At 42.4% G+C, this 12,584-nt stretch overlaps 1 protein-coding gene across 1 annotated transcript in view; it reads left to right on the top strand.

The window, feature by feature from the left end:
• The first annotated feature begins 9,903 nt into the window (after positions 1-9,903).
• The window catches only part of ENAH (ENAH actin regulator), a 104,866-nt gene continuing 102,185 nt past the window's right edge, over positions 9,904-12,584 (top strand). Inside the window, exon 1 of the mRNA XM_063444065.1 lies at positions 9,904-10,241. Within this exon, the coding sequence (XP_063300135.1) occupies positions 10,237-10,241 (5 nt within the window). The 5' untranslated portion in view covers positions 9,904-10,236. The remainder of the gene's footprint in view (positions 10,242-12,584) is intronic.

Below are 12,584 nucleotides of genomic sequence, written 5' to 3' on the forward strand. Positions count from 1 at the left end.
CCTGTATTATTAGACTTAAATTCTGTCTAATAATACAGGCAAAATATACAATATAAAAGAAGGCAGCTATGCCTATATGCAACAGCGTTTACATTTATCTATTGCTGAACTAAGTCATTATATACGCTCTGGAACGCAACGCACGCTGCTCTCCTATCTGAGCGCAACATTACTGATCACGCCGATATGTCGTTCCGAAATGACGCGTACATCACGTCATTTCCGGTGCGACGCGAGTATCGCGTCATCATTCAGGCGACACTTGCGTTCCACACATGTAACCCGGAAACAGGAACCACCACACCACCAACGAATTATCCAATCTACAGCCATATATAAACGGATCCCTGAGGGAGACAATCCACACTTCTGAAGAAGCCTTATTAGGCGAAACGTGTAAAGTGGACTTTTATTTTATACTTGTTACTATTTTATACTTGTTTGTTATATATTAAAGTACTTTTTATAGAATACTTTTATATTTCAACTACTTTTATTTACTCCCTGGATCCTGCATATCCTTGGTGGGGATTATACCACCTAAGCTGTTTACACTAGAGCAGGTTTTATGCTCTAGCAATTGTAAGTGCATTACTATTTATTTTTATCATATTATCAGTACTTACTTCACCATTTGCTGCTATATTTCCTTTTTATTACCACCACACCTCTGCACCTTGGAAAACACCTGGAGCTACCACAACCACATATCCTAAGACGGGGATTGTACCGTCCAAGCGCATCACAGCCGAGCTCTGTTATAGCTCATCCAAATGTGAGTGGACTGTGTATAGCTTTATTTGATATTCTTTGTACTGATTTACTGTACTGCACTATTATTTTTTTATTTATTCTTATTTTTGAGGTTACCATCTACTTCTGGAAATATCCATCAAATACATGTATGTATACTTTTGTATATAATAACCTCTAGACGCGGTCTACACTCTTTTTCTCCTGTTGCTATTCCAAAGTGTTTGTGACTAATGGCCACATCCCACAAAACTATGAGCTTTGCATGTTGCACACTATAAAAGAGTGTCTGCCTAGATTGAACTGGCTATGGGACGGAAATGCCACTCTCTTTCCTTTACCATAATGTCTCTCTTTTCTCTCAGTTCTCAAGGTTTAAGAATAACCATATTCGGCAATAAAACACACAATGCCTACAGGGGCATGCTAATCAACATAACCACTTTATCTATTATGGAGTTATATTGCAAGACGTATTTAGGCGCAGGGCTAACATTTTTAAGTCCCATTCTACAAGCCAGGTCTTAAAATTTACTAGCCACTGAATTTCTAAACTCCAGGGCTACATTTTTTACTCATTAATGATGCCAACCACCATTTCCGTCAAACTGTGGGTTTAGAAAAACCCAGGCTCATTTTGGTCCCACTGACTGCCCAAAGAATGTGGACAATTCAGTTCCACATTATCTCTATAAAGCCATCCATCTTTGCATAGCAATGGCAGGCTGAGAGCACTGGGGGTTAGCCAGGCTGTCTAACCAGCAGGCAGCAGCCTATTAACGTCGAAGCTTGGCTGGCTTCAGTTGGATAATGAGAACGTGAACCTTCTACTTTATCTCAGTAGTTGCAGAGGGCTAGGCCTTTGGGTACACTGAAAAGGAATCACCGTTGTTGTAATTATGTTTAGAAATGAGTTAATATAAATGTAAAACTTTTTTTTTTGTTTTAAATGTATTTTGCAATTACTTAAGTAAAAGTTATACCAAACATTAGCATGCCTAACATACTGTATAATAGCCCCTACTTTCAACCACAGCTCGAGTCCCCACATACCCCCAAATAAAATGTATCCTTTGAAGTTCTGTCAATTTAAATATTGTTAGGTTTGTGCAGTTTTGCAAAAGTTTCTCTCTTTTTCTCCCCGGTAATTAAAACATCTCGGTTTTAGCATTAAATATTCTGCAAAGTGTTTACATCTTTGGGCTCACAGGAGTGCCAACAATGCAGGAGATACACGACATGGTCCATGCTTATTACTCCGGGGTTCTTAAAGAAATCATGCAGTACCTTTGCCTATTAGTATATGTTTATTACTTTCAAGGTACAACTGTATTAAACATTTAATCTAAAAAATACACAACCTGCCCGCACCAACGTTTACCAGGCTTGTTTCTGCCTCTCTTCCCTGCTGGTTGCAATGCAAGGTAGTTATAGTGGCTGTTTAAACATTTGCCTCTTATAATTAATTTTTGGTGGGCTTCCATAACCCACACATGTAGCAGCTGCAGGAAAAAAGGCCAACTACAGCTGAATTCTTCGATTCACTGGGTTGATTGCGGAGATTATTACTAGTCGGCTCCTGGTGCATGACCACAGCCGGCCACCAGTTTGGTCAGTTAGGGCCTGCTCATGGTTGTAATCCAGCCAGTATAAATGTTGAATCATTTATATTACTATGAACGTCCTCATTGTTGTTAGCTCTTGATTAAAACAAATAAATACATTTTTAAAAAAAAGCATTACTCAGTAACACCTTTCATAGACAAATTTGTACTTGTGAAGATTACGTAATTTTGCAATGTATCTACTGAGACAATAGCTGACTCCTTCAGCGAGTTCCACCTCCTTATAAAATCCATGAGATCCGATTACAACCTATTACCAGCTCACCTATTGTCGGAGCAATGGAATATGTGGAATAATGGAATACATGTGTAATACGTTTTAGTACTGCTTTATTTGTACATTGGCTCTGCCTATCTAAAAACAATTCTACCAGGTCTCTCCACTGAAGTATGACTTTATGTTAATTCTATAGAAATCTAAAAGTTTAGACCGAACTAGCTAAAATTACAACATTCCAAGTTTGACTATTTTGGTATTAAATGAATTTGTCTTTCACAGTCCTCACTTTAGTGAATAACTGTGAACATGCTACATCTATTTCAGAACATTTTTTTCTTCCACACCAAGCTTGGACAGCTAGTCCTTCAATTTCCAATAGAAAGAAGCTGAAGACTTAAAGGGACACTCCACAGGCCAAATGCAAATAAAAAATCACAGTGTAGTAGATATAACCCCATTGAAAACATGCATGCATTTAATCATGCATTGTTTCATTCGGGATATATCTAAAAACAGTTTATCAAGATTGTAGATTAACAATCATGCTCTACCTTCATGGTGCCATGGACTGTAACTCTAAGGAATATCAGCCAATTTAAAAGTGTTGTAATTGGAAAGCACAAAACATGAACAAGTATGTTTTTAGTCATTTTAATTAGAGTTATACTAATAGGGTGAGCTCTGCAAGTTTACAGAAATGAGAATGGTAATAGTGCAGCTCAGTTTCAGGGTATTGGTAATCTTCTTATAGCCTAGGCCAGGCATAGGCGACCTTCGGCACTCCAGATTGTTTTGGACTACACCTACCATGATGTTTTGCCAGTATTATGGGTGTAGGAGCATTCTGGGGGATGTAGTACACAACATCTGGAGTGCCAAAGGTTGCCTATCCCTGGCCTAGGCCATCTTTATGTAGAGCAACAATTCTTTCTTTCAGGTCCTCAGAGAGTTCTTTGCCATGAGGTGCCATGTTGAACTTCCAGTGACCAGTATGAGAGAGTGTGAAAGCGATAACACCAAATGTAATACACCTGTTCCCCATTCACACCTAAGACCTTGTAACACTAATGAGTCACATGACACCGGGGAGGGTAAATGGTTAATTGGGCCCAATTAGGACATTTCCACTTAGGGGTGTACTCACTTTTGTTGCTAATGGTTTAGACATTAATGGCTGTGTGTTGAGGTATTTTGAGGGGACAGCACATTCACACTGTTATACAGGCTGTGTACACTTACTACTTTACATTGTAGCACAGTGTCATTTCTTCAGTATTGTCACATGAAAAGATATAATAAAATATTAACAAAAATGTGAGGGGTGCACTCACTTTTGTGAGATACTGTATATATGTTTGCATAAAATTAGCAGTATCTGCATATAGGGGATCTTGGAATATTATTTTTATCAAGAGAGATATGCAGAAAAGTAAATACATCTCCCTTTGACATACATCTATCCATTTCAATGTCAATATTTTACATTAAACAGAATCCTGCACAGAATTAGTAAAACCATAGTTTCAGGGGCCCTTTGGTGCATCACGTCAGCTTTGGTCCATTTTTTTACATGGGGTCTAGCCAGTGCTCATATCCTGGCCTCTACTTATGTGGAGAATGAACTTATCGATACCTTCCCCAAGACAGACCTCCCAATACACCAAATGTATATAATTTTCAGAATAAGAGTTTGAGAGAGGGTGTTTCTACGTTCCAGAATCTCCTGGGGCTTCAGACCAAGGGAAAGCTTGATGACCCGTACACTAACAGATGACCCCTACACTATGTCATTATATATCCTTTCCTCTCTACCCCCGTAAACAAGCACAGGCTGCAATTCAGGTATTAAATGTGATCACGCCACTCTACCTAAAAAGTATAGGTTTGTATAACACAAGTTCTGTTCTCCAGAACCCACTTCTGACATTCACCTGGGGAGGGGGGACCAAGCCTTCCCCTAAATAGCCTGGAGGAGCACTTTACTGCTGTTCTTGGTTATAACAGGCAGCTTTTTTTCTGACTAATGTAAAATGAAAAATAATAAAGAAAAGTATTAATATCCTCCTGCACCCTCCACCAACCGTAGAGATCTGGGCCTCCAGCACCCCCTGCAACGCCCATGGGTTTGAGGCTGCATCTCACAAAGCCCTAGCCAGCCCTCCCATGCTCCCCCCTCTTAAAGGCTTCACTCTGTTACAATCTAAAAGCACTGGGATAATATGCCACATCTTTTGTCCGTTTTTGCAGCAAAGCGAACTGCAGATGATGCAGACTTAATTCCCCAACTAGACTACTAGCCAACAGGATGGCTAACAGTGCGTTTCCTTTCCAGAATGAAAGGTGCCTGTGCTCCTTCTCAGGAAGGCAAATCGTGCAAGTATTTCCTGTATGAAAGAGAGGGCAATAGTGCATGGTCTCCCTCTTGCATGGAAAGGCTAATAGTGCATGTGTTCCCTCTCAGAAAGAAACGCTAATAGTGCATGTGTTCCCTCTCAGAAAGAAACGCTAATAGTGCATGTGCTTCCTCTCAGAAAGAAAAGCTAATAGTGCATGTGCTCCCTCTCAGAAAGAAACGCTAATAGTGCACGTGCTCCCTCTCAGAAAGAAAGGCTAATAGTGCATGTGCTCCCTCTCAGAAAGAAAGGCTAATAGTGCATGTGCTTCCTCTCAGAAAGAAAGGCTAATAGTGCATTTACTTCCTCTCAGAAAGAAAGGCTAATAGTGCATTTGCTTCCTCTCAGAAAGAAAAGCTAATAGGGCATGTGCTTCCTCTCAGAAAGAAAGGCTAATAGTGCATGTGCTTCCTCTCAGAAAGAAAGGCTAATAGTGCATGTGCTTCCTCTCAGAAAGAAAGGCTAATAGTGCATGTGCTTCCTCTCAGAAAGAAAGGCTAATAGGGCATGTGCTCCCTCTCAGAAAGAAAAGCTAATAGTGCATGTGTTCCCTCTAAGAAAGAAACGCTAATAGTGCATGTGCTCCCTCTCAGAAAGAAAGGCTAATAGTGCATGTGCTCCCTCTCAGAAAGAAAAGCTAATAGTGCATGTGCTCCCTCTCAGAAAGAAACGCTAATAGTGCACGTGCTCCCTCTCAGAAAGAAAGGCTAATAGTGCATGTGCTCCCTCTCAGAAAGAAAGGCTAATAGTGCATGTGCTTCCTCTCAGAAAGAAAGGCTAATAGTGCATTTGCTTCCTCTCAGAAAGAAAGGCTAATAGTGCATTTGCTTCCTCTCAGAAAGAAAAGCTAATAGGGCATGTGCTTCCTCTCAGAAAGAAAGGCTAATAGTGCATGTGCTTCCTCTCAGAAAGAAAGGCTAATAGTGCATGTGCTTCCTCTCAGAAAGAAAGGCTAATAGGGCATGTGCTTCCTCTCAGAAAGAAAAGCTAATAGTGCATGTGCTCCCTCTCAGAAAGAAAGGCTAATAGGGCATGTGCTCCCTCTAAGAAAGAAAAGCTAATAGTGCATGTGCTTCCTCTCCGAAAGAAAGGCTAATAGTGCATGTGCTTCCTCTCAGAAAGAAAGGCTAATAGTGCATTTGCTTTCTCTCAAAAAGAAAAGCTAATAGTGCATGTGCTTCCTCTCAGAAAGAAAAGCTAATAGTGCATGTGCTTCCTCTCAGAAAGAAAGGCTAATAGTGCATATGCTCCCTCTCAGAAAGAAAAGCTAATAGTGCATGTGCTCCCTCTCAGAAAGAAAAGCTAATAGTGCATGTGCTTCCTCTCAGAAAGAAAAGCTAATAGTGCACGTGCTCCCTCTCAGAAAGAAAGGCTAATAGTGCATGTGCTCCCTCTCAGAAAGAAAAGCTAATAGTGCACGTGCTCCCTCTCAGAAAGAAAAGCTAAAAGTGGATGTGCTCCCTCTCAGAAAGAAAAGCTAATAGTGCACGTGCTCCCTCTCAGAAAGAAAAGCTAAAAGTGGATGTGTTCCCTCTCAGAAAGAAAGGCTAATAGTGCATGTGCTTCATCTCAGAAAGAAAGGCTAATAGTGCATGTGCTTCCTCTCATTAAGAAAGGTTCATAGTGTATGCGCTTCCTTTCAGAAAGAAAGGTTCATAGTATATATGCACCCTCTCAAAAAGAAAGGTTCATAGTGCATGTTTCTCTCAAAAAAAGAAAGGCTAATAGTGCATGTTTCACAGGAAGAAAGGCTAATAGTGCATGTTTCACAGGAAGAAAGGCTAATAGTGCATGTATCCCTCACAGGAAGAAAGGCTAATAGTGAATGTTTCCCTCTCAGGAAGAAGGGCTAATAGTGAATGTTTCCTGCTCAGGAAGAAAGGCTAATAGTGCATGTTTCCCTCTCAGGAAGAAAGGCTAATTGTGAATGTTTCAATCTCAGGAAGAAAGGCTAATAGTGCATGTTTCTCAGGAAGAAGGGCTAATAGTGAATGTTTCCCTCTCAGGAAGAAAGGCTAATAGTGAATGTTTCCCTCTCAGGAAGAAAGGCTAATAGTGAATGTTTCCCTCTGAGGAAGAAAGGCTGATAGTGAATGTTTCCCTCTGAGGAAGAAAGGCTAACAGTGAATGTTTCCCTCTCAGGAGGAAGGGCTAATAGTGAATGTTTCCCTCTGAGGAAGAAAGGCTAATAGTGAATGTTTCCCTCTCAGGATGAAAGGCTAATAGTGAATGTTTCCCTCTGAGGAAGAAAGGCTAATAGTGAATGTTTCCCTCTGAGGAAGAAGGGCCAATAGTGAATGTTTCCCTCTCAGGAAGCAAGGCTCATTGTGCATGTTTCCCTCTCAGGAAGAAAGGCTAATAGTGCATGTTTCTCAGGAAGAAAGGCTAATAGTGCATGTCTCTCAGGAAGAAGGGCTAATAGTGAATGTTTCCCTCTCAGGAAGAAAGGCTAATAGTGAATGTTTCCCTCTCAGGAAGAAAGCCTAATAGTGCATGTTTCTCTCTCAGGAACAAAGGCTAATAGTGAATGTTTCCCTCTCAGGAAGAAGGGCTAATAGTGCATGTCTCTCAGGAAGAAGGGCTAATAGTGAATGTTTCCCTCTCAGGAAGAAGGGCTAATAGTGAATGTTTCCCTCTCAGTAAGAAAGGCTAATAGTGAATGTTTCCCTCTCAGGAAGAAAGCCTAATAGTGCATGTTTCTCTCTCAGGAACAAAGGCTAATAGTGAATGTTTCCCTCTCAGGAAGAATGGCTAATAGTGAATGTTTCCCTCTCAGGAAGAAGGGCTAATAGTGCATGTCTCTCAGGAAGAAGGGCTAATAGGGCATGTCTCTCAGGAATAAAGGCTAAAAGTGAATGTCTCTCAGGAAGAAGGGCTAATAGTGCATGTTTCCCCTCTCAGGAAGATGGGCTAATAGTGCATGTCTCTTGGGAAGAAAGGCTAATAGTGCATGTTTCCCTCTGAGGAAGAAAGGCTAATAGTGCATGTCTCTCAGGAAGAAGGGCTGATAGTGAATGTCTCTCAGGAAGAAAGGCTAATAGTGAATGTCTCTCAGGAAGAAGGGCTAATAGTGCATGTCTCTCAGGAAGAAAGGCTAATAGTGAATGTTTCCCTCTCAGGAAGAAGGGCTAATAGTGAATGTATCTCAGGAAGAAAGGCTAATAGTGAATGTTTCCCTCTCAGGATGAAAGGCTAATAGTGAATGTTTCCCTCTGAGGAAGAAAGGCTAATAGTGAATGTTTCCCTCTCAGGATGAAAGGCTAATAGTGAATGTTTCCCTCTGAGGAAGAAAGGCTAATAGTGATTGTTTCCCTCTCAGGAAGAAAGGCTAATAGTGAATGTTTCCCTCTCAGGAATGAAGGCTAATAGTGAATGTTTCCCTCTCAGGAAGAAAGGCTAATAGTGAATGTTTCCCTCTCAGGATGAAAGGCTAATAGTGAATGTTTCCCTCTGAGGAAGAAAGGCTAATAGTGAATGTTTCCCTCTCAGGAAGAAAGGCTGATAGTGAATGTTTCCCTCTGAGGAAGAAGGGCTAATAGTGAATGTATCTCAGGAAGAAAGGTTAATAGTGAATGTTTCCCTCTCAGGATGAAAGGCTAATAGTGAATGTTTCCCTCTGAGGAAGAAAGGCTAATAGTGAATGTTTCCCTCTCAGGATGAAAGGCTAATAGTGAATGTTTCCCTCTGAGGAAGAAAGGCTAATAGTGAATGTTTCCCTCTGAGGAAGAAAGGCTAATAGTGAATGTTTCCCTCTCAGGATGAAAGGCTAATAGTGAATGTTTCCCTATCAGGAAGAAAGGCTAATAGTGAATGTTTCCCTCTCAGGATGAAAGGCTAATAGTGAATGTTTCCCTCTGAGGAAGAAAGGCTAATAGTGAATGTTTCCCTTTCAGGATGAAAGGCTAATAGTGAATGTTTCCCTCTGAGGAAGAAAGGCTAACAGTGAATGTTTCCTTCTTAGGAGGAAGGGCTAATAGTGAATGTTTCCCTCTGAGGAAGAAAGGTTAATAGTGAATGTTTCCCTCTGAGGAAGAAAAGCTAATAGTGAATGTCTCTTAGGAAGAAGGGCTAATAGTGAATGTCTCTCAGGAAGAAGGGCTAATAGTGCATGTCTCTCAGGAAGAAAGGCTAATAGTGAATGTCTCTCAGGAAGAAGGGCTAATAGTGCATGTCTCTCAGGAAGAAAGGCTAATAGTGAATGTTTCCCTCTGAGGAAGAAGGGCTAATAGTGAATGTTTCCCTCTGAGGAAAAAAGGCTAATAGTGAATGTTTCCCTCTGAGGAAGAAAAGCTAATAGTGAATGTCTCTCAGGAAGAAGGGCTAATAGTGAATGTCTCTCAGGAAGAAGGGCTAATAGTGAATGTTTCTCAGGAAGAAGGGCTAATAGTGCATGTTTCTCAGGAAGAAGGGCTAATAGTGCATGTTTCTCAGGAAGAAGGGCTAATAGTGCATGTTTCTCAGGAAGAAGGGCTAATAGTGAATGTTTCTCAGGAAGAAGGGCTAATAGTGCATGTTTCTCAGGAAGAAGGGCTAATAGTGCATGTTTCTCAGGAAGAAGGGCGAATAGTGCATGTTTCTCAGGAAGAAGGGCTAATAGTGCATGTTTCCCTCTCAGGAGGAAGGGCTAATAGTGAATGTTTCCCTCTGAGGAAGAAAGGCTAATAGTGAATGTCTCTCAGGAAAAAGGGCTAATAGTGCATGTCTCTCAGGAAGAAGGGCTAATAGTAAATATGTTCTCTGCGCCAAATGTCCTAGTGAACAGAATAGACCATGAGCGATGACGTCAAGGCCCCGCCCCTCCCCCTGGCACAGGGATTCCTTTTCCTTTGAAACAGCTGAAGTAGGCTGCCTGTGGGAGACGCCGGTGGGAATGGGGGCGTGGCCTGACACCCTTTCTCTTCGCTCTGTGCTAGTTTAGCGCGCTACGTCACCCTGTCGGGCGCGCGCACTGTGTCTGTTGTCGCGCACGCGCGGCGTTTTGGGAGTCGTTGACACGGTTGGTTCGTAACGGGATCCGCGGCGGAGACCGAACAGCACCGGAGAGGCTGTACCCGCCGGGGTGGCCGTGCCCAGGGCTCGGGGTGCCAGTCCTGGCTGCTCTACGCTGACCGTACAGCAGGGGGCTCGGGGCCGCCCCCGCCGGTAACCGGGACACGGGGGACTGAGGCAGCGGCCAGCGGAGGGCGACAGCGCGGGGCTCCCATTCATACCCAACCGGGGGGACTGCGGGAGAATTGCGGCCACCATGAGGTGAGGGAACCCGGGCTGGGAGAGGGGGGGACATCATTCATTATATTATATTATATACTGTTTGGGGGGGGGGGGGGGACATTATATTATATACTGTGTGTGTGGGGGGGACATTTTATTATATACTGTGTGTAGGGGGGGACATTATATTGTATACCGTGTGGGGGACGACATTATATTGTATACCGTGTGGGGGGGGGGGGCATTATATTATATACTGTGTGTGTGTGTGTGTGTGTGTGTGTGTGTGTGGGGGACATTATATTATATACTGTGTGTTGGGGGACATTATATTATATACTGTGTGTGTGGGGGACATTATATTATATACTGTGTGTTGGGGGACATTATATTATATACTGTGTGTTGGGGGACATTATATTATATACTGTGTGTTGGGGGACATTATATTATATACTGTGTGTGTGGGGGACATTATATTATATACTGTGTGTGGGGGGGACATTTTTATTATATACTGTGTGTGTGGGGGGGACATTATATTATATACTGTGTGTAGGGGGGGACATTATATTGTATACCGTGTGGGGGACGACATTATATTGTATACCGTGTGGGGGGGGGGGGGGCATTATATTATATACTGTGTGTGTGTGTGTGTGTGGGGGACATTATATTATATACTGTGTGTTGGGGGACATTATATTATATACTGTGTGTGTGGGGGACATTATATTATATACTGTGTGTGTGGGGGACATTATATTATATACTCTGTGTGTGTGTGTGTGGGGGGGACATTTTATTATATACTGTGTGTGTGGGGGGGACATTTTATTATATACTGTGTGTGTGGGGGGGACATTATATTATATACTGTGTGTAGGGGGGACATTATATTGTATACCGTGTGGGGGACGACATTATATTGTATACCGTGTGGGGGGGGGGGCATTATATTATATACTGTGTGTGTGTGTGTGGGGGACATTATATTATATACTGTGTGTGTGGGGGGGACATTATATTATATACTGTGTGTGTGGGGGGGACATTATATTATATACTGTGTGTGTAGGGGGGACATTATATTATATACTGTGTGTGTAGGGGGGACATTATATTGTATACCGTGTGGGGGGGGGACATTATATTGTATACCGTGTGGGGGGGGGACATTATATTGTATACCGTGTGGGGGGGGACATTATATTGTATACCGTGTGGGGGGGGGGGACATTATATTGTATACCGTGTGGGGGGGGACATTATATTGTATACCGTGTGGGGGGGGGACATTATATTGTATACCGTGTGGGGGGGGACATTATATTGTATACCGTGTGGGGGGGGGGGCATTATATTATATACTGTGTAGGGGGACATTATATACTGTGTAGGGGGACATTATATACTGTGTAGGGGGACATTATATACTGTGTAGGGGGACATTGTATTATATACTGTGTGTGGTGTGGGGGGGACATTGTATTATATACTGTGTGTGGTGTGGGGGGGACATTGTATTATATACTGTGTGTGGTGTGGGGGGGACATTGTATTATATACTGTGTGTGGTGTGGGGGGGACATTGTATTATATACTGTGTGTGGTGTGGGGGGGACATTGTATTATATACTGTGTGTGGTGTGGGGGGGACATTGTATTATATACTGTGTGTGGTGTGGGGGGGACATTGTATTATATACTGTGTGTGGTGTGGGGGGGACATTGTATTATATACTGTGTGTGGTGTGGGGGGGACATTGTATTATATACTGTGTGTGGTGTGGGGGGGACATTGTATTATATACTGTGTGTGGTGTGGGGGGGACATTGTATTATATACTGTGTGTGGTGTGGGGGGGACATTGTATTATATACTGTGTGTGGTGTGGGGGGGACATTGTATTATATACTGTGTGTGGTGTGGGGGGGACATTGTATTATATACTGTGTGTGGTGTGGGGGGGACATTGTATTATATACTGTGTGTGGTGTGGGGGGGACATTGTATTATATACTGTGTGTGGTGTGGGGGGGACATTGTATTATATACTGTGTGTGGTGTGGGGGGGACATTGTATTATATACTGTGTGTGGTGTGGGGGGGACATTGTATTATATACTGTGTGTGGTGTGGGGGGGACATTGTATTATATACTGTGTGTGTGGGGGACATTGTATTATATACTGTGTGTGTGGGGGACATTATATTATATACTGTGTGTGGGGGGGACATTATATTATATACTGTGTGTGGGGGGGACATTATATTATATACTGTGTGTGTGGGGGACATTATATTATATACTGTGTGTGTGGGGGGGACATTATATTATATACTGTGTGTGGGGGGGGACATTATATTATATACTGTGT

This window comes from Pelobates fuscus, chromosome 2 (assembly GCF_036172605.1).
Source record: "Pelobates fuscus isolate aPelFus1 chromosome 2, aPelFus1.pri, whole genome shotgun sequence".
Taxonomy (NCBI): domain Eukaryota; kingdom Metazoa; phylum Chordata; class Amphibia; order Anura; family Pelobatidae; genus Pelobates; species Pelobates fuscus.